Here is a 23,361-nt window from a genome sequence, read left to right on the forward strand (position 1 = left end):
GGTCTCGATTAATGGGAGAGGGTGCAAAGGCAGTTTTGGAATGGCCTCTGGATTTACTAACTGGCATTCACGGCACGCTGTACACCACCTACGGACATCGCCGCGAATCCCTGGCCAATAGAACCGGGCCATTAGTCGGGCTAGTGTCTTATCCTGCCCTAAGTGTCCAGCCATGGGATTAAAGTGAGCCGCCTGGAATACCAATTCCAGACAGCTCTTTGGAATCAAAAGCTGCGTGACTTGCTCTTTAGTCTGAGTGTCCTGCGTCACTCGGTATAACCTATCCTTCATAATAGAAAAATAGGGGAAGGATGGGGTGGCGTTTGGCTGGAGCATTTGACCATCGATTACTCTCACTTGGTCAAACGCATGCCGCAGAGACTCGTCTCGCGATTGCTCTAACAAGAAATCCCCAAGGGATTCCCCGAGAGAGGGAGGAGGAGCCTGCTGCTCCTCACTCTGACGCGGAGATGACATAGATGGCTCTGTGACAGCTGCTCCCGCCAAAGCGACACCGGGACCTCCCCCTGCTAAACTACAGCAGGACCCACTCTTCACTAGATGGCTCATTAACTCCCCGAATCCCGGCCAATCAGTCCCCAAAATTATCGACTGGGTGAGGCGAGGATTAACCGCCGCTTTTACTCCAAATTTTCCCCCTCGAAAAAGAATGTGGACCGACACTAAAGGGCAGCTGTGAACATCCCCGTGCACACACAACACCTTCACCAATTGTGCTCCCCCCAATGCCTCGTCTTGCACCAGGCTTTGGTGAATTGAGGTCTGATTACAGCCGGAGTCCACCAAAGCCTGATATGTATCCCCTTGGATACTCACCGGTATGCGATACGCTCCGGCCCGATCAAGGGCGGCTCCTGGCGCGTCGGGGATCCAAACCACCGCGCCCACTTCCATCGCCGAGCACTGCTGTTGGAGGTGGCCCGGCTCCCCGCAGCGCCAGCAAACCGGCCCGGGCTTCCTCTCTGCACCGGCGCTCTGGGGCTCACTCACCTGGGGGGGGGGGGGGGGGGAGACAGACAGACACAGAAGGGAAAAATGGGAGGGCACCATGGGTGCGATGGGCTGGCTGGGGTGGGGCCGGCCCCCGCCTCTGCGGTGGGGGAACGGGGCAAGGACAAGACACAGGAGGAGAGGGGGGGAGAGAGGGAGAGAAGAGGGAAGAAGAGGATGTCCGCTGTCCTGCCGTCGGAACAGCTGCCAAATGATCCTCCGCCAGCTCGATGGCCTGATCCAGCGACGCCGGGTGGTGGCACTGGACCCACTTCGCGGTTCCCTCTGGTAGGCGGGCGATGAACTGCTCCAGTACCACCTGATCGATGATCCCCTCGGCGTTGCGGTTGTCGGCCCTCAACCGTCCTGGAGCCGCTGGCCAAACGCGAACGGCCAGCCGACTTCCTCCAGACGCAGAGCGCAGAAGCGCTGACGCTGTTGTTCAGGGGTGCGCCCCACCCGCTGGAGGACGGCCCGGCGAAGGTCCGCGTAGACCAGCCGGTGGTTGGCGGGGAGCTGTAGCGCGGCCAGCTGCGCCTCGGCCGTTAGCAGGGGGAGGAGGCGCGCCGCGCGCTGTTCCACCGGCCAGCCCGAGGCCTCTGCTGCCTGCTTGAAGAGCGTGATGAAGGCCTCAGGGTCGTCATGCGGGCCCATCTTAGTGAGGGTGAGGGGAGAAGGGCCCGCGGCGGTGGAGGTGGTGGACCCCGCCGACACGAGGAGGTGCCGGAACGCCTGTCGGTCTTCTTGCTGCGCCAGCACCAGGGCCTCGAACTGGTGCTCCTGCTCCTTTCAGAGGGTGACTAGCGCCTGGTGCTGGCTCTGCTGGGCTGTGGCGAGGGCGTGGACCAGGTCCGCAAAGGGGGAGGACTCCATGGGGCTGTTCTTTTTCCTGTGCTCGATTCCCGGGTTTCAGCACCACTGTAGCAGTTCGTGTGGGTGGAGCACAGAAAGACGGCAGGCCAGAATTCAGTTTAACAAACTCTTTATTTCAGCTTTTCAGCTTTAAACTATTCATTCGTGCACACGCACACCAGCCGTCTGGTTGGGGAGAGAGCTTCCTTCCTCTGCTCTCTCTCTCCTCATATAGGGCATGGTCACTGGGGAAGACACACAAACACAGATTAACCAACATCAGGTGCAGTGATTCTGCCACTTACCTTCCCTGACTCCACCCTCCGGTCACAGACCAACGCTTGACCACGCCCCCGCTGCCACACATAGGTTAGTACCCAATTATTCGGATGTCACCAGTCCGCTGACTGAGCTCACTAAAAAGGGAGCACCAGATCTGGTCCAGTGGACGGAGCAGTGCCAACAGGCTTTCACCAAGGTAAAGGCTGCACTGTGTGGGGGGGGCCACTTTTACACTCCCCAGACTTCTCTATCCCCTTTATTTTACAGACGGATGCAGGGCCGCTGACAGCTTTGGCTGGGCCCGGGACAAAATGCTCTGAATGGGCCCCCCCTAACAAACCCCCCCCGGGCCAACCCACCCACACACACACCTCTCTTATCCCAGTCTCTACTCACGCGATTGGGGTGCTCTTGAAGGAGCAGCGATGGACGGGGGATTTCGAGCAGGGCTGGGGGCGAACATAGTATACTGTGCGTGTGTACTGTCCAGTGTGAAAAGCAGAGAAGAACACACCGCTCGAGAAACGGCGGGATATGATTGCGGGCTAATGTGAATATTCTTAGCTTCAATCAGATATATGAAACACAATGTTATTAAGCTGTTGTGGTTATGAAATGATTCAATGCCCTGTGCGTTTGATATGGTGTTCAGTGTGACTTGCTCTCCCCTCGTTTGTAACATGAATTGCGTGCCGCGTGTGCCTTGGTTGGGGTTACTTTACGGGGCTGGAAAAAGTTGGCTGTGTCTTACCTGGCTCAGCTGCCCCACTGCCTTTGCTCGTACCTGCTGCATCATCCGAATCTTTTTTAAAATATTTATGCAGTGAGCCCCTGAGTCTCTTGGTTTCTTCCTCTCTTTTTCTCTTTTCTTTTCTGTGCTCCTGACTTGTGCATGTTGGCAAATGGCACGCACGCATGTCGAAGCGCTATGATCGAACGATGTCATTTTTTTCCCCTTAAAGGTGGAGTACGAGATTTTGGAATAACGGTTCCGCAAGCCATATTTTGAAAAGAAACACGCCCGCCCTCGCCATGCTCCCCCCCCGTCTCCACCCCTCCTCCCCCTTATAAAGCCTGAGAAATTCCGGCTTTATACAGGGGTGATAGCGTTCCGGCGCGCCGTGGCTGGGGGGAAAAAAAAAAATCTAGTTCACCTATTGTCCTGTGTCATTCTGAGATGCGCAGATAGACAGTAAAGGGAATTCGAATTCCCTTTACTGTCTATCTGCGCATCTCAGAATGACACAGGACAATGGGCGAACTAGATTTTTTTTTTTTCCCCAGCCACGGCGCGCCGGAAATCCGGCGCGGTGCGCCGGAACGCTATCACCCCTGTTTATAATGGGTGTCTATTGCGTTACACACCAGTGGAGCTCGTTAAGTTAGAGTGTAGAGAGCTTGGAAAAATAGCTCAAACTTTCTCATTTAAACTGTGTTTTCAGCCCCAATTTTCACTCCACACACATAAGTTTCTCAAAAGTAGTAGCCACACTTGTCCTGATTCACACAATGTGTCTACCTAACCGATAGGATTTACAGTTTTTGAATGAGAAGCCTGAAAGTGAGGAGAGGACAGGCGCGCAGCCTCATAGACTGCCATTATAAACTTGGCAGAAAAATCACTCGTTTTTAACTCGCTCTAGTGACCTCATTTTTTACACTACAGAAAAAAAAATTACATCAGTGTGTTCAGGAGAGCCTTGTTGCGCTCAATGTGAAAGAAATTTGTGAATATCTCCTTCCGTTTTTGTGTAAATCCCCGTTGTTTGGAGGGAGCGCACTGAGAAAATCCTGTGACACTCTGCTCGCAGCGCGCGGGCTGGGGGAGGGGCTGCTCGCTCTCTCACACACACAGAAGGGACAGGCTGAAAGAGTCAGACCAAACCATTTTTGCATTGGGGTGGTAGGGGGTTCTTGACGCCTTTTTCAAAGACAATAAAGGCAAAAGATCTAGAAATCATTTATTGAATGCAAATATAGCATATTTCTCCCCCAAATCAACACATTTTGAAATGAAATAAAATAATCGTAACTTCATGAGAGCCCAGTTCTGGGCCCCCCCCATTCCTGGGCCCGGGACAACATACCCGTTTGTCCCCCCCCTGTCGGCGGGCCTGGACGGATGCATCGTACAGAGGGCTGGGGGCCGTTCTGTCCCAGAAGGTGGAGGGCGAGGAGCGTCCCATGCTGTACTTCAGCCGCAAGCTCTCGATGCGTGAAAGCAAGTACAGCATCATTGAGAAAGAGTGCCTGGCAAGCAAGTGGGTGGTCCGTGCCCTCCGATACTACCTGCCGGGTGCCCTTTCACCCCCTGCTCGGACCACGTGCCCCTCCAGTGGCTCCACCGCATGAAGGATGCCAATGCGCGGATCACCCGTTGGTATCTCGCCCTCCAGCCATTTAAGTTTGAGGTGGTCCACAGGCCGGGGGCGCAGATGGTGGTGGCGGACTTCTTGTCCCGTCGGGGGGTGGGTGGGATGAGTCTGCTGCAGGCTGGACAGCTCCCCGGCCTGAGTCGGGCGGTTGGGGTATGTGGAAGTGGGAGCATGGCCAAGTGTCGTTTGTAAATTGAGGGCAGGGCTGGGGAAGGTGAGTGGTTAAGTCATTACACCTGATGTCAATGTGTGTGTTTGTTGCAGGGATGGTGGAGCATAAAAGGAGGGGGAGAGCAGAGACAAGGGCTCTCCTGACCAGAACACGTGTGTGTGTGCATGCGCGCGTGTATGGGTGCATGAGTAAAGCTGGAAAGCTGAACAAAATCGCTAAAAATAAAGCGTGTGTGAACATCAACACTCGCCTGCCGTGCTTCTGTGCTCCACCCACATCAGGATCTGTCACACTAACGTATTGGCAAATGAAAAACAGTGCGCTTAAGAGAAGTATGTGATTTTTTTTAACCCCTGTATCAGCTCCTGATTTGGGAAGCTGATTTTCAGAAGAGGGAGTGTGGTCCTGATTACGTTTAAATGTTTCTCTCATGGCTGAATGTGAATTGCGAGCCTTGTATCGTATTGCATGATGCAGTCCGCCATATCCTTACACTCCTAATCATATGTATGAAATGAGAACAAAATGGCCGACCGAAGTGTTTTCAGATTTTGGTGCACATTGTAAATGACTCCGTCATTGCTGGTTCAGATTGTCCTGATTGTTCATATGTTTGAGATTAAAATAGGTGAATATTTGCCATTAAGGTGTCTTGAAATCAAAGTAGCCACCAAAAGAAGAAAACTCGACTGGATATCAGTTTCTGTTTCCTAAATGTTGGACAGAGCATGTGCTTATAACCGTAATTTGCTTCAAACACTTTGTATAATCATGTCTCAGGCCTCCGAATCAGCCTGAGAGTTCACGTTTGTTTAACTGTCATGTTGACACTCTATCACTCCAATCACTTTCCTCAGAGTCGTCCATCCTGATGCACAGATGGAGGGAATTACAGAGTCAGTGGAAATAAGGATCAGAAAGAGGAATCGGCAGACGGAGAAGCCTGATTAACACGTCTCATGAACCATTTTCTGTGCCAACTGGGTTAATATCATGCAGCATGCTGCGAGTCAGAGGATGTGACGTCGATGATATTGATGATATTATTTACTGTTCAGTGGAATGCGTTTGAGAATACTGGAACGTTTGTGTGAGCAAAATTCTTCATGTGTCTAAGCCATGGATCCTAACATGGGAAAGGAAGGCAAATTGTCAAAATGCGTTCCTTATTATTATTATTTATTAATGAAATGATCGTTGAAAGTGTTTGCTATTATTATGGTGCATGACAGTTTTTAAACCATCATGTCGACACTACTATAGCTAAAAAGCAGCTCTGACTTTTCTTATGAAGTACACACAGAAGCGTGAGAGAGAGAGAGAGAGAGAGAGAGAGACCAGAGTCATTTCTATTGAGCACTAATCACTGTACAGCAGTGCAGTCTTGCTGACAGTCCGAGGATAATTAGGAGGTGTGCAGGTGCGTGCACACACACACACGCACCTCATTAGTTAATAATGGAAGACTCCACCTTACAGTGATTCCAACACAGCTGGAGAAAATAACATAATTATGTGATATTACTGCTGCGGCAACCACACACACACACAGAGAATGCTAATTTTCCATCTTTAAAACTTCACGCTACAGGAAAATTCAGATACTGCTTATTTTTGTCGCATTATCTCTGTCTCTCCCTCCCCTCCCTCTCTCTCTCTCGATGTCGCATCAGCACTTGGACATGGTTTAGAAATTTCTAGACGCCTCACTGGGCCAGAACAGCCATTAAGCCATAATTCCATAAGACAAGTGCCGAGCAAAGGAAACTCGCCTTCTCGCCTGAAGGGGTGTGTGTGTGTGTGTGTGTGTGTGTGTGTGTGTGTGTGTGTGTGTTAGCTCAGTTTCTCAAAAGACAAAGAGTTAAAGAAGTACAGTGTGAGTGAAACACTGAGGCGCGCACACACACACACACACACACACACACACACACACACGAGAAGCACCCATCTCAAGCGTTTCTGGGTCATATTATACATGTATTAGTGATGTTTTGTGAATGTGTGTGTGTGTCTCTTTCCACTCAGATTCACAAGCTAACAAGCACAAGGGAAATGTACTGACAGCGCTCTCTCTCTCTCTCTCTCTCACACACACACCTCTCTGCTGTCCTTTTCTCCTGAAAGTTACAAGCTCAATCCCTAAATCTTTCATTCTGTACATAAAAACCCACTCTAGTGTGAAAGTCTCTCTGAAAACACTGCCGTTTCCTCATTCTCCTCATGAGACATCTTCAGCCAAGAAATATTCTTCTCCAAAACCACATACAAGTGTCTGGACATGGACATGAATGTTTTTGAATTTTTTTTTTAAACAAAATATTCTTTGCTTTGACCTGGAGGTTAAAAGTGCAATGCAGCCGGACTGCAAAATTAGTGCAGCTTTCATCTGATGACACAGAGAGAGAGAGAGAGAGAGAGAGAGAGAGAGAGAGAGAGAGAGAGAGAGAGGAAGGAGAGAGGGAGGGAGAGATAGACGGGGGAGCTGAAAGCTTGAAAAGTTCTCCTCGTTGTTCGCTCTTCTATATGCAATATTTATATCAGCGAGCAGCCGAGAAAAAAATTCACTTGTTTTTCAGCTTTTATAACTGAAGACTTAAAGCACAGGGGGAACAGGAAGAAAGTGTTAGAAACCTGAACAGAGGAAAATACAAAGTAAAACTGAAACAACAATATATATCAGCACTCCTCAAATCAAGATATCCACCAGGATGGTCATTAATCAAACGTCATAACTACCGACCGACCGACCGACAGAGAAAGAGATGGGTGAATGAATGAGTGGCTGGATGGATGGATGGATGGAAGAATGAATGAAAGTATGATGGGGAATATATGACGGATAGATGAATGGATAGATGACATAAAAATAGGATGGATGGATGGATGGATGGATGGATGGATGGATGGATGGATGGATGGATGGATGGATGGATTGTGAGAATATGGTGGATGGATTGATGGATGGGTGAATTGTGAAAATATGATGGATGGATGGATGGATGGATGGATGGATGGATGGATGGATGGATTGTGAAAATATGATGGCTGGCTGGCTGGATGAATGAAAGTATGATGGTGAATATATGATGGATGGATGAATGAATATATGAATTGTAAAAATATGATTGATGGATGGATTGGAAAAATATGATGGATGGATGAAGGACAGATGGATGGATTGTAAAAATATGATGGATGATGAATTGTAAAAATATGATGGATGGATAAATTGTGAAAATATGATGGATGGATGGTGAAAATATGATGGATAGATGGATAAATTGTAAAAATATGATACAAGGACAGATGGATGGATGGTGAAAATATGCTGGATGGATGGATTGTGAAAATATAATGGATGGATGGTGAAAATATGCTGGATGGATGAATGAATGAATGAAAGTACGATGGTGAATATATTATGGATGGATGAATGGATATATGAATTGTAAAAATATGATGGATGGATGGATTGTAAAAATATGATAGATGGATGGATGGATGAATTGTGAAAATATCATGGATGGATGGATGGATGAATTGTGAAAATATCATGGATGGATGGATGGATGGATGGATGGATGGATGGATGGATGGATGGAGAAAATATGATGGATAGATGGATAAAGTGTAAAAATATGATACAAGGATGGATGGTGAAAATATAATGGCTGGCTGGCTGGATGAAAGTATGATGGTGAATATATGATGGATGGATGAATGAATATATGAATTGTAAAAATATTATTGATGGATGGATTGGAAAAATATGATGGATGGATGGATGATGGATGAAGGATGGATGGATGGATTGTAAAAATATGATGGATGATGAATTGTAAAAATATGATGGATGGATAAATTGTGAAAATATGATGGATGGATGGATGGATGGATGGATGGATGGATGGATGGATGGTGACAATATGATGGATAGATGGATAAATTGTAAAAATATGATACAAGGACAGATGGATGGATGGATGGATGGATGGATGGATGGATGGATGGATGGATGGTGAAAATATGCTGGATGGATGGATGGATGGATGGATGGATGGATGGATGGATGGACTGTGAAAATATGATGGATGGATGGTGAAAATATGCTGGATGAATGAATGAATGAATGAATGATGGTGAATATATGATGGATGGATGAATGGATATATGAATTGTAAAAATATGATGGATGGATGGATTGTAAAAATATGATAGATGGATGGATGGATGAATTGTGAAAATATCATGGATGGATGGATGGATGGTGAAAATATGATGGATAGATGGATAAAGTGTAAAAATATGATACAAGGATGGATGGATGGATGGATGGATGGATGGTGAAAATATGATGGATGGATGGATGGATGGATGGATGGATGATGGTGAATATATGATGGATGGATGGATGACACTACTTAAAAAAAATGAAAAAAATAAAGCCAAGAAATATTAATTCATTTCTGGATGGACAGATGGCTAGATGGTCATAGAGAACAAAAAAGAAAGAAGAGAAGAACAAAACCATGAAATCTGAATACATAGATAGATAAAAGGATGGATGGAAAATGTGTAAACAGATCGCTGGAAGGATGGATGCATGAATGGATCAATGCACAGACGGATGAGTGAAGAGATGGATGGATGAGGAGATGGATAAAAAGAAGGGAGGTGCATGTATAACTCTGGATCCTTGTCATCATCACTGGCAGGGTTGGCTTTAGGGTCATCGTTCTGGAGCGCATCTCACTGCTGATTGCTCATGACTGGGTTCAGGTGGGTTTCAGCCTCAGGCGTGGACAGCAGGAATAATGGTGATAAATAACGTGTGTATTTACTCCAGCGTTCGGGGGACTCGTGCTCCGTCACCAACTCTTCTAGATTTATTACACTAATTACTCAGACTCCGTTCGTTTGAGGTTTAGGGCTTTGGAAGAACAGAGAGAGACGAATTATAGAAAGGGACAAAGTGAGACTTATAAAGTGACGAACAGAAACAGAGCAGACAGAAACAGACAGAGAAAAAAGAATGAGGTCAAATAAATGAGACTCCTCAAGCTTCCTCTTTGTCACCTGCATTTTACCCATAATCCTTGTGGTGCCCCTTCACAGTGACGATGGCCAGTGCGATCAGAGCACTGAGGTCTGGGACACAAAGACATTCCTGCTTTCATGACGAAAGAAGGGCGACACCCGAGTGCTTCTGAGGCACAGCCTGGAATTTTGGACTTGATAAAGGAATTTTGGACTTGCAAGTTTGTGCGCGCGCGCGTGTGTGTGTGCTTCGTACCCGTTTGCGCAGGTTGCAGGTGAGGATGAGGTTGCGGGAGAAGGAGTTGGCGAACGCTGTGTAGAAGTCAAGCACTTTTAGCAGAGCGTCTCGGTGAATGATGTGCAAATCGCAGTAGGTTAGCGCTCTGACATTCGCACACGAGTGAGCTAGCATTGTCTCTTTCCAGAACACATCGCCAAACACATCACCTTTACCTGAGAGAGAGAGAGAGAGAGAGAGAGAGAGGGGGGGGGGCAAGGGCAACAATTTCTGCTTGAGTTCCTAACTCAAAGACTTAAAGAAAATTCAAATCTTTACAAGTTCAATTTTCAAAAGAAAGAAAGAAGACTGGTGAATGAATGAGTGGATGGATGGACAGATGGAGAGAATGGATAGAAAGAGGGATAAATGGATGGACGGATGGAAAATGGGCAAAATAATGGTGATGTACACAGATGCTGAATGGACAGGTGTATGCAAGTCAGTGAAAGATGTGTAGAAGAATGGATATCTAGGAAGAGGTAAACAGACTGATGGGTCAAACAAACAATTGACAGACAGATGGATGGAAAGATTGGTAAATTGATTAGGGGATGAATGGATGGATGGTTGGGAAGAAGAATGGATGTTTAAACAGTTGGGAAAATAGTTGAATGGATGGGTGGATGGATGGGTAGAAGAATGGATGCAAACAAGAATGGATGGATGGATGGATGGATGGATGGATGGATGGATGGATGACAGAATGGGTAAAAGAATGGATGTTTAGACAGATGGGCAATTGGACAGATGAATGAATGAACGGATAGATGGATGGGAAGAAGAATGGATGCAGAGACAATTGGGTAAATGGACAGGATGGATGAGTCAATCGATGGATGGACAGATAACAAATGGATAGATATACGGCATGTGCAAATGGATGGAAGGGTGTGTAGAAGAAATGTAGACACATGCCAAATGGATAGAGTGACCGATGGATGGATGGCTTAGAGATTCTCAGACAAAGAGACTCATCTCATCTCATTATCTCTAGCTGCTTTATCCTTCTACAGGGTCGCAGGCGAGCTGGAGCCTATCCCAGCTGACTACGGGCGAAAGGCGGGGTACACCCTGGACAAGTCGCCAGGTCATCACAGGGCTGACACATAGACACAGACAACCATTCACACTCACATTCACACCTACGCTCAATTTAGAGTCACCAGTTAACCTAACCTGCATGTCTTTGGACTGTGGGGGAAACCGGAGCACCCGGAGGAAACCCACGCGGACACGGGGAGAACATGCAAACTCCACACAGAAAGGCCCTCGCCGGCCCCGGGGCTCGAACCCGGACCTTCTTGCTGTGAGGCGACAGCGCTAACCACTACACCACCGTGCCGGACAAAGAGACTGTTCATAGAAATTAAAAAAAAAAATTGGTGTTCATGGTGTTGATTTTTAAAAACATGGTCTCATATAGTAAATTCATAAACTGTTGGCAGTCCAAAGGGATCAGAAGTGTAAAATCGTGTGCTATTTGCCATCTGAAGGTATTCCGAGTCATGACCTTTATTGAACCATGACACTAACCAAGCGCAGTCTATCCTCGGATTAGCCTGCAGTGCAGATCAGGCCTTTCACAAGTGTCCTTAAAATATCAGACTGAAGAAATAAAGGGACACGATCCCATTAGCACAACTCGGTGACGGTGCGTTCCTCTCAGCATGGATCGGCCTTGGACAGGAACAAGCCGGAGCAGCCAGAGAAGCCATTCAGTGCTCAGCGGGACGCATTTGCAGCCCGAGTGACAGAGCGATGAAGAGAAAAGGATTTGTGAATGATTCTCTGCTCAGATGTTCACAGACACTTCGATCCACAGGAAGTATAGACTCTAAAGAGCTATCCGTCACGAAGACATTTAAACAGCGTGTTGATTTGCAACAGCTACCTGAACACTGCGTTGCATTTGGCGTCGCTAATTTATCGTCCTGCAGTAGCTACTGCATGTAACGAACAAAAAAAAAAAAAAAAAAACACTCTGTGCGCTGCTGTTACAGGAAAACAATCAACAGCAGGGTGCTGTGACGAAACAGAGGTACCATTACTGTCGTGACGTTGATTATGAATGTTTTATTCCTCTTACACCACTGCAAAATGCTGAAATGTTTTATTTATTAAAGCTAGACGGCCTTTCGGTTTCATAAAATCTGTGAAATTTAGTTCCGTCTGAAATGTGGTGATTGTGATATCTGTTTATTTCTGTAATATCTCACAAAATATCAGGCCATTCTGTGGCTGGGAAGTTATTTAATTTGAGGGGATTAAAGCAAATGTGCATGAAGGCGCTTGCTTTGTGCAGTCAAGCAGACAGAGGAAGTCCGTGTGCGCATGCGCAGGTTTACCTTCTTCTTCTTTTGGGTTTTACGGCAGCTGGCATCCACAGTGTCGCATTACTGCCATCTACAGGTTTCCCTTTGAGCGTGCACTGACGGTTCCATCATTCTGTCGCTAAACGAACAGCTGATCACACCGAGGTGCTCGCTGAGCGCCCATATTTATTAGTTTGGTCCTGCGTTTCCTTTCCTTCATATATAACATAACGTCTTTTCTTCTCGCTTTCCGTTACTGTAGTCGGTCTTTCACGTTTCATTTGTGTCCTCCGTTTTTCTCTCCCGTTTCAAATTTGTATCCCACAATGCCTTGTGTGAACGGGGAAAGCCCACCATGGGATGCGTGATGTAGTATCTTAAATTGGGTCATGGTGAAGCAGGAAAAAAATAGTGGAGAATTTAGAGCCACGTGGTTTGAAATTCATGAATTGTTCTATTTAAAAAAATCCTAATACAATTGGAAGTCTGTGATTCGAATTCAGTAGCTTTCAGTCACTCAACAAAAACAACTGGGTGTCGGGGAAAATTCTTTTTATGACCTACTCTTGAAAAAGGCAGTTGATCTTTAATCTCACTCTATGTTTAACAAATGACATTGTACTTTTTATTCACGTATAGTTACTTTTATTTGTTGTGGAACAGCCATGAAACGTTAGTTATGTTTATAAATCGCTATAAACCGTCTTTAAAAACATGACATTGGAAACAGACGGACGAAAAATGCAAAACGGCTTGAAGTGAGTGAGCTGATAAATCCACGAAAAGGGACTGTAGTTACACGGTTCTGGGTCGCTGTTAGCTACATTAGCCTTGTAGCTCCAGTGCAAAGCTCCAAATAAAGGAAGGAAACTCAAGACAGCAAACATGTCCTGGTTGATTGATGATCTTTGCAGTAATGTGAATATTATGTAAATTTTTTTCCATGTTAAAGCGTCAGTGTCTTATTGTCCATCAATGCGGAACTGATAAGCGTGTCTTTTTTTTGTCACAATTCTTCAATGAAAGACAAATTAGCCAGTACAACGAGCACACAAGGCATGTGTTTCATAATGAATCATATGATGAACTGAGGTGGGGTTTACATTAGACCGTATCAGCGGATCATCAGATTAACGTTTTTAAAAACGATTAGTGTGCACACAGCAACGCCAATACACGATTCGCGTGCACACAGCAACGCCAATACACGGCTACGCTAATCACATGACTAATTCGGCACGTAAGTTGAAATGTGTCAGTGCGGCTCATCGCTTCCTCCTCAGCGGCTGCGCTCCAAATCACTCCGCCCCGAACAGCGAGTGCCCTCTGGAGGGTGCGCACTCCGGCCCTGCGCAGCTCACAGAGCGCGCGAGTGAAGTGCACGAGCAGTGATTCGGGACTGAGCCGCTGTGCGCAAGTCACTTACCACTTGCAAGTGGAAGGATGGCAAGCCTAAAGACCATCATAACTACACAATGGGCAGTATTTGCATCAGTATTTTCATACTTTTATACTCTTTAATGAAAGGTGATACAAGGCGGAAGTCCGTGCCGTTTTTCAGCAGTCGCGTCACATGACCAACGCCAGCGAATCAGGAAGGTGGATGTCACAGTGACGTTGTCCAATGACGACGCCAGCTAGAGCTCAGCACAGCGTATCCGCGTATCTCAATGTTTACACAGCACCGGATCAGACACGATCTGGATTGAATACGTGGACTCTGGCGGATTCCCGTTTCCCGACGTTTCCAGGCGGTTTAATGTAAACGGACAGTGCATCCGCGAAGAAAACGAGACAGATACGGTCTAATGTAAACTTGGCCTGAGTGCCATCATTTCATTCACTAAAGACACGAGTGCAACATGCTGCGTCTCTGAAACCTCAACTAGGTGCCTTAGGGTGAAAAATGAGGCATTATTTCGTTTCAGTCCGGACCTGTTCTCTGTTAAGAGTGGCCATGCGATGTCACGACTCGAGATCATATCAAGAGTCAAAAAGAAGGAAAACAGAAATAAGACAAAGCCCAGATTCTATAAACTGCACACTACTGTAACAAGCACTATGTGAAAAGTTTCAGTGTCAGTACTGGATGTATTAGTGCACTATTTCGAGCAGTAGGACACAATTTCAGATGAGGCCCAGAGTTTAAACAGTCTGCTCCAGCTTTCTGTTGCAAGCATATACGCAGCTAAAGGAGAGAAACAAAAAGCTGAGAAATGAGATACAGTGTGTGCTGATTACTTCTGTTTCTGGTTTGAATTTATGGAATCAATTTTGCGCCAAAATGTTCATACAATACTTTTGAAATATCAAACAAAAACGACAAATCAAAATACAAAAAAAAAAAAAGTCAATTTTTTTTAGACTGGCAAACAAATTATTTGTGTAATCGTGCAAAATATCAGTCTATTACTCTTCAGAAACCTTTTATTTTTGTTCTGTGTTTTTCTCAGTTTTGTTTGACGTAATTTATTTTGGTTGCGATTCCAGCTTTCTCGTTTGCGCTCCCTGACTTTTTGCTTGCAATTTTGGCACAAACTTCACGTGTGGGTGGACTGTCCAGGAATGCATTCCCATTGGGGAACTTGTGTTTGACTGACAGCTACGCTCAGCGATTCCCCCGGAAGCTGTTGCGGCCATTTCCTACTCGGATTCTGGCGGACTGTTTGACGAGTGACCGATCCATTGACGGTAAACAAGGATCGAGTGGACTTCAGTGGCGACTATGATATTGAATTAATTCAACAAAGTGTAAGTGCGGGACAAACGTGTTGTATGTGCTGCAGTAGTACACATTATGCAGGTGTGTTTAACGTTAGCAAGACAGCTATTATATTGGGTAGTGGAGCTAAGGCTAACATTTGACTTGCCACGAAACACCTGCATAATGTGTACTACTGCAACACATACAACACATCTGTCCCGCACTTACACTTTGTTGAATTAATTCAATATCATAGTCACCACTGAAGTCCACTCGATCCTTGTTTACCGTCAATGGATCGGTCACTCGTCAAACAGTCCGCCAGAATCCGAGTAGGAAATGGCCGCAACAGCTTCAAGGGGAATGGCTGAGCGTAGCTGTCAGTCAAACACAAGTTCCCCAATGGGAATGCATTCCTGGACAGCCCACCCACACGGGACGTTTGTGCCAAAACTGCAAGCAAAAAGTCAGGGAGCGCAAACGAGAAAGCTGGAATCGCAACCAAAATAAATTACGTCAAACAAAACTGAGAAAGACGCGGAACAAAAATAAAAGGTTTCTGAAGAGTAATAGACTGATATTTTGCACGATTACACGAATAATTTGTTTGCCAGTCTAAAAAAATTAACTTTATTTTTTTGTATTTTGATTTGTCGTTTTTGTTTGATATTTCAAAAGTATTGTATGAACATTTTGGCACAAAATTGATTCCATATGAATTCAAATCGCAATTCATTAATTAACTGATTGATTGATTGATTGATTGTGTGATTGATCAATTCTGGCTGGAGGGACACAGCAGTAAGTCGGTAAGTTTTCCGCCACGAGAAAGTTGACATCTTCGTACGTGCAATTATCTTCAATAACCTCAGGTTTCCTTTGATATTAGATTCCAATAAACCAAATATTAGATCATTGAACGGAAAATGTTTCTCGACATTTGAACAAATTAAAAAAATATGTTTAATCGTTTTATATAACAATTATTCGCCAAAAGCGTAGTGAATATCATCACTGAGCCGGAGGCAGATAATTGTTTTAGTATAAATACACAGGCGATTATTTTTTTTAAATTATACAAAAAAAACAAAAACATTTATTTTCATCTTCAAAAGCGGCATGCAAAATGTAATGCGCGCAAACTTGTATCACTTATCTCTGCCGAGTCACATAAAATACTTGGTTTTGAAATCGATAAAATAAATCATAATTCCACCTTCCCTTTGAACAGTTTTAGAACAGCGTTTTCTTTCATAATTTGTAATTCTTCCTCACTGACAGTGACGAAGCAATTGGCTGCCATTTTGCCGAGTTGCTGGAGGTGATTATCGAGAAATAGTCTGAATTTCTCAACCAGTCAGCGTGCGTGATTTCCTATTATCACCTCCGTATTTATACTAAATTCAGTTATCTTATGACTGGTAATATGAGATAAATTCAACTATATTGAAGATATTTTCACTTGCTAAGATGGACAGAGAAATTTGTGCTTTTTGCAATTTCTTGGTTAAAAAAAGCATTTTTTTTCTTTTCAACAAAAAGAGAACTGTTTATAGCTGCTTTAACTTTACTGAACATACTATAAAATGGGCATTTCGTTCTTGAACAAAAACAAAAAATGTAATTGTTGAGCAATTGCTATGGAGTAACTGGAAAAAAACACTTCAGGGTGGGAACAAGAACTATGCTTTGTCACTCTATCCCATCGCTGATTACTTTCCTATTACAGCATGACACAGAGTGTTTTATTCGTTACACAGTTGAGAACCGAACTTGCTAAGCGTCAGATCTCGACTGACCGAACATTTTTTGAATCTGCGCCCGATCTGCAAGTTAGTTAAATGTCAAAAAGTAACCCAGCAACAAGGAGCCAGGTGGCAAAACACTGAGATGTGGCATAACTGAATAAAAACGACCGCGACAAGCGAGCGGAGTTTTTGCCATTCCAGTCCCTGCTGTGCCGCTCCCCGCAGAGCCGTTCTGCCGTTCTCTCCATCATCCCAGCAGGAGTTATTGTCTCTCCTGCCTCCTCCTGAGGCCCTGGGCCTCCCATGGGACGTGATTAATGCTCTATACGACTCCAGTCTCATGATGATTTGAGTTAGCGCTTATAGTGTCAGTTTCAATGAGGTTTCTGATTGGAACCGGGGTGGCCTTTAAGCAGACAAGAGCTATCAAATGGAAATGCAATCAATGCAACATTAACGATGTGGGGGGGTGAAAAATCCAAAAATAAAATCCATGAAGAATCCTGCAACTTTCTCTTTTCATTCAGGCCGATCAGAGTCGTACTTACCTAATATGGCAATGACCTCGTCGTCCTGGATGACCTCGAGTGACCCAGACACGACGAAGCACAGCGTGTCGACGCTTTCCCCGGCGTGGAATATCAGGTCTCCGGGAGCCGAATGGATGGTCTGGAACTCCACGGCTAACGAGCGCAGGCAGCCGTCGCTGGCCAGTCGGAACGCAGGGTGCTCGTTAAACACCTTCCTGTTCAGGTGGACGCAGATGTCCGCACGCATGTCTTTGGGACAGATGGACAGCACCTGTAGACACGCGAAGAGGTCTGCTCACATCTACTGCCACAGAGGGAAGTTATTTCTCACAAACTACAAAATCATGGAGCGATGAAAAGTTTGAGAATATGATTACTGGCTTATGATCAAAAAACATTTCCGACATTTATTCACACAATAAAGACTTTCCAGAATCTCTTTCCTTAACCTCGACAGCTCTGAAGTCTGTGTCTAATGGCTTTAATTTCTTCCCTCAGCCCTCACGTCTCACCTTCTCGGTGTCTATGCCTTTGGTCATGGACCACGTGGAGACGATGTAGTCCATCACGCGCTCGCTCAGACCTTTGGGCACCTGGTAAAGCTTCAGGAAGTCCCTCACGTTGTTCAGCATCTCGTGGTAGCGGTTGGTGTTGGCGTACATCTGCTGGAAGATGGTGGTGACGTTTCCAAAGATTGTGGCGTAGAGAAGAGCTGAAGGACAGATCAATTTTGAGACTTGAATACAACATGGATTTGTTCCTCTTTTTTGCCAAACTGTTCGATTTGTGGATGTAAAATATTAATAGCACAAAACCCTTATTGTCCTCTCAAGAAAGGGGTGTGTTCGTGATTTTTTTTTTAAAGGCTATTTTTAATGACATGAGGCAAAATGTTCAGTGTTAATATTCCAACCCTCACAAAAAAAGCTTTCACATGGGGCTCCTGAGACGTTCTGCTGAGAAAACACGAAGATGTGGTTTGTGTGGAAAAATTTTTGAACCTGATTTGAAGGAACGTGCAACTGTTCAAACTTTATCTCCATGGGAAACATGACTGCCTCGCATTAATCACCACCATCAAGCTCATCTTCTCCATAGCAACATTACCTGAAATAGTTCTACAAACTCCAGGGCCTCTCGTGACAAACAAATACAGGAAAAAAAAAAAAGCAGAGTGATTCAGTTTTCAGACTCCTTGTGATCATTATTCACACATGCTCCTCATTAATCTTCACATTAGTACCCAATAAAAAGGTTTCTACTGTGCCTCTGGAAGGCCATGGATGGATTTCTCCAGTTCTGAACGCTTCCTGTGTAAGATGTACTTTTGTGCTCTCTCGTTCGAGCCCTGTGTTTCGCAAAACACATACATGTCAACCTATACGGAATGTCCGTATTTTATACGGATTTGATTCAATAAACGTAGTATACGGGCGTATAAATAAAGTTATACGGATTCTTTAAAAAAAACTTCAATATTTATTTAGAGCTATAATCAATTCCCACGATGATAAAAGAACGCATAACATTTACAAACGTACTGTACACAACAGACAGCCAGTAAAGAGTCTTATGAAATCGCGCGTTTTGTGGTAGCGAGACTTCGTTCCACTTTTGATCATGCGCACACCGCATTGCGAGAATCCCGCCAACCATGAAGTCATAGACATATAAACATAGACGCCGCCTTCTGCGTAGACTCATACGTCATCCTCGCCGCCATATTGGATGTGGCAAAGTGGAGATTCTTCAGCCGTCTCTGGCCGAGAATAAAGATGCCTCATTCATGTGCTGCGTTTAACTGTACCAACAGGTTTACCGTCCAAACGAGATCACATGGGATTACCTTTCACAGGTGAGACTGGAAAAATACTTTTCATTGTATTTGGTCATTATAACGTAATTTTACGAACAGATTTTCCTGACTTTGTGGCTAATATGAAGTCTCGCGCATAATAGCCGCTCGGTGAAACCTGTCTCCAAACAACGAAGTATTTCCTTCGTAACTACGCTGATAACACTTTGTGTTTTTGTCAAACATTGGAGCTTTGTATTCATTCTGAAGGTTTATTGTTATTAATATTGAATAAAAAGTAACTGGGATATATCATTGTTAATTATCATTCAAATTTTAGGTAAATTATTTTAATTTGCATCTTATACGGATTTTATAAGGGAAATACGGATTTTGGAGGTTGGTTATACAGGTTTGATTGACCAAAGGTTGACATGTATGAAAACAGTCCACGGGAATCTCTGTACACTACTCTGTGCTCTTGAGAAATGAATAAAAAGCATGACGTTTTGGTGATAAATGTAAAAATTGTTCACCTTGGAAAATCTCTGTAGTATAAAAGGAATAAAACGCTTCAGGATGTGCTGTTGGAGGAAAATAACACTGGGGAACAATTTGAAAAAAATTTTCTGTTGAGTTAGATTTTTATGCTGAATAAAACTAAAATTGGCATGCTGATTCCAAAATTGCAGTCAGTTTTTTTTTCTAGCACGTCAAGTTTTTTCTCCACAGCTTACCCTCCAGATAAGCAAAATTCCACTGTAGTAAGACTATTTGGAGGTTATGGAAGAACGTTATCAGGGTAGATGGGATGTACATATGATGGCTGACTATTGTTGGAGCATCAAACGCGATAGTCCTCAAGTTGAACACTCCAGAAAGAGCTATAAACATAAATTTTTACCTTAACTACTTGCACAGGCGGCACGGTGGTGTAGTGGTTAGCGCTGTCGCCTCACAGCAAGAAGGTTCCAGGTTCGAACCCAGCGGCCGGCGAGGGCCTTTCTGTGTGGAGTTTGCATGTTCTCCCCGTGTCTGCGTGGGTTTCCTCCGGGTGCTCCGGTTTCCCCCACAGTCCAAAGACATGTAGTTAGGTTGACGTGGGGCGGCCTTGGGCTGAGGTGCCCTTGAGCGAGGTTCTGCTCCCCGGGCGCTCTAGTGTAGCTGCCCACTGCTCTGGGTGTATGTGTGCGTGTGTTCACTGCTTCAGATGGGTTAAATGCAGAGGATGAATTTCACTGTGCTTGAAGTGTGCATGTGACAAAGGTTTCTTCTTCTTCTTGCACCCAATTATAATTACAGTAGCCATATCCTTTGTAAAAACATAATGTTAAATAAACATTGCAGTCATGCCTGTTTCTTTCATATTTCATTGTATGCCAATATATGTAAATTTTTATAAAACAAGCACATATCTGTTAAGTACAGTATTTTTCATATTTTTTAAGAAAACAGGGATCCTATAGTTCAAAAACTTGACGTGATAGAGAAAAACTGAGATCAGTTGTGGATTCCGCACCCAAAAATTAGTTAAAAACAGCTGTCAGACCTAACTCAACAAAAATTGTGTTCCCCAGTGTAATCAATGACAGGTTGGTGTGATGAAGCGGAGTTACTGCGGTTTACTATTTTCCTAGAACAGCACAATTCGAGTTATTATTCCGCCTCCACCAGAACAACTTGCCAACAATTACCATTTCTTTTATTTATTAAAGAATAACATATTCCATATATTTGATCCATTTATAGTTAATGTTGTGGAACATCAGAGAAACAATTTATCGCTTATGTTAGAGCAGCTATAAACCATCATCCCTCGCCAACCTCTCTTTCATCTCTCTCTTGCAGTTAATGATTAAAAAGTTACAGCTTCATCTCTGACTATTACAAAGCACTCATTGTGGAGAGTTCTACAAGAAAACTGTTTCCAGAAAAAAAAGCTCATCACATCAACAATTTCACGGTTTTTTTTTCCTGTTGATGTGGAGCGTCCCCATGAACGAGTTGATAGTGCACCTGCAAAATGCAGGTTTGTATCACTTTAGTTTCACGCATTATGCATTTAGTTTGTCAGGTTTTACAGATTTTACTTCATTACTGAAAGTAACAAACGGTCAAATAGCAACGATGACCGATTGCAAAGATTAATCAAAATGGCGTCAGTTCAAAAGCCTACAACTGTGACCTAAATATTCTCTCCTATGTCCACCTTTTGCTTTAAAAACTGCCCACACAACCTTCTAAATCTATTTCTGTTGACTTTGCCTTATGTTTTATATTCAGACATTGTAAAACAGCTGCATGATGGCATTTTTCCCCTCGAACCTCCTGTTCCGTACTTTCATGACTTACATCAGTGAATTAAAATTAGGTACCTTGGCTTCTGTACAGGACAAAAATAATACGACTGCACGTCAGAATAAACCAGAATCGATGTTTCTGCTCATTGCTACAATACTGACTATGTCTCACACTAAAACGGGATTACTGCCGTATTGTCGAATGAACATAAAACAGAATGTTTGATCAACAAAACACACTGATGACAAGAAAATATGATGCTCAACTGGAGATCTACATGTGCAAAAAATAGCATATAAAATCATTGCACTCATATGTGACACTGTGTCAGACTTTAGTATTGCTGCAGTTGTTCATTATTTTATTTCCACAAAAGCAGATCGATTTACCCTCCAGAGAGACACAAACACACTGACATCATGAAGCTGCATGCAAATCAGTGCACTTTTAAAGCCACCCACTGGCTGTTTGGGGTTTTTTTATGCCCTAAAATTATGTATAGTGGGTGTGGCCTCTATTTCTGTTGAAGAGGTGTCCCCTCTGTATATGCCAGTCCCAGTGAAGGAGGTGTAGGTACACAGTCCGTCTAAGAACTACAACAGCCCGTCTCTCTAAGAAAATACATTTCCCATCAGCCCACTTCCGCGTTGACCTGAGTCATGCGGGGGCGGGATCATCAACGTCACATCCTACATGAAGGCATAAGAAATCCGGGAACTCCTAGTTCCGCCTCTTTTGGCGCCATGATTCAACACGGACACAAGGAGGAATCGCTCGCTCCACCCGAGCAAACCCAAAAAGACGTCTTTTTTCTTTCTTGCAAGAATCAGAGTTTCACGCTTTTCTCTGTTTACCTTTGGCCACGGTAGACTCTAAGATCGCGCAATTTTAAACTCAGCTTGAGTTACAACCGGTTTTTCATTTGTTCCTTATAAGTACGTACAACACTGCAACCCGGCAGTTATTTTAAAGTTGAGAAGCGATTGAATCCTTTTTAACTCAAAAGCTGTGCACAGTATTTAATCAGAGACTTTCTTTTCATCACGAGCGACTGCGTCGGATCAAGAAGCTCTCTGCTCACGGAATCGACTCACGTGCTCCACAACGGCGAACCTCCAAAGTCTCGGAAAATCTCTTCATAATCTTGCTAAAGGCAAGATACTAAGTAAGACTGGCAAATTTTGGGCAAAACCTAGTCTTAGGAATTAGCTTTTATTGAAGTAGTGTGAATTTAAACTCACGTTTAATTGTTACACTATAGACACGCAGCGTGTTGAATTGTTGATTGTTCTGTTTTGCTTTAATCTCTAAATTGTTTTAATAGATAGGCTGTGCATGCTTCTCTTTATTCCATACTAACATATTTAATTTCCTTATACATCTTGACCGCATCAAGATTTCAGTGGATTCAGTATTGTTATGAGCTAGTGGGTTAACTACCGGCTAGTCCTTTGTTACTTAGAAACATGTGGTCACAGGCCTCACAAACACCTTAGCTAAACACACGGCTAATTCTTTTGGTTCCATTAGCCTCCAGGGCTAATTATTGTCTCAAGGGATCACAAGGCCTCCACCACGTGGAGTTAGCTACACAGAGCTAATCTTTTGTCTCTAACACGTGGCACTCCTCCCCCACACACACACAGACATACCTAGCTAGCATCCCACGCTAGCCTTCTGCTCACAACATAGGGCCTTTCTCTCACACACACACACACACACACACACCTCACTGTTTGTATATATTTCATCTGCTATTATTCATTTTTATCTTTGTTATAATAAATTCATTTATTATTGAAACTGTGTCTTTATTTGTTGTGTCTAACAATATCTTTGAAGTCCCCAATCTCCAAGAATTCTAAAAGGTGCATATAGTTTATGTAATATGGTAAGTGATCATAATAATTTGGAATATACCATAATTTGGCTGTTTGGTAATTTATTATTAAGCACCAAAAT

At 44.1% G+C, this 23,361-nt stretch overlaps 1 protein-coding gene across 4 annotated transcripts in view; it reads right to left on the reverse strand.

Annotated features, from left to right (window-relative positions):
* kcnh5b (potassium voltage-gated channel, subfamily H (eag-related), member 5b) overlaps positions 1 to 23,361 on the reverse strand; it is a 120,988-nt gene that overhangs the window by 23,183 nt on the left and 74,444 nt on the right. For all 4 annotated transcript variants that reach the window (XM_060925241.1, XM_060925242.1, XM_060925240.1 and 1 more), the window contains exons 8-10: positions 17,816 to 18,015; positions 17,322 to 17,574; positions 9,986 to 10,182 (exon numbers count right to left, since the gene is read on the reverse strand). In XM_060925241.1, coding sequence (XP_060781224.1) covers positions 9,986 to 10,182; positions 17,322 to 17,574; positions 17,816 to 18,015 — 650 coding nt within the window. The remainder of the gene's footprint in view (positions 1 to 9,985; positions 10,183 to 17,321; positions 17,575 to 17,815; positions 18,016 to 23,361) is intronic.

The sequence above is a fragment of the Neoarius graeffei genome, chromosome 7 (assembly GCF_027579695.1).
Source record: "Neoarius graeffei isolate fNeoGra1 chromosome 7, fNeoGra1.pri, whole genome shotgun sequence".
Lineage (NCBI taxonomy): Eukaryota > Metazoa > Chordata > Actinopteri > Siluriformes > Ariidae > Neoarius > Neoarius graeffei.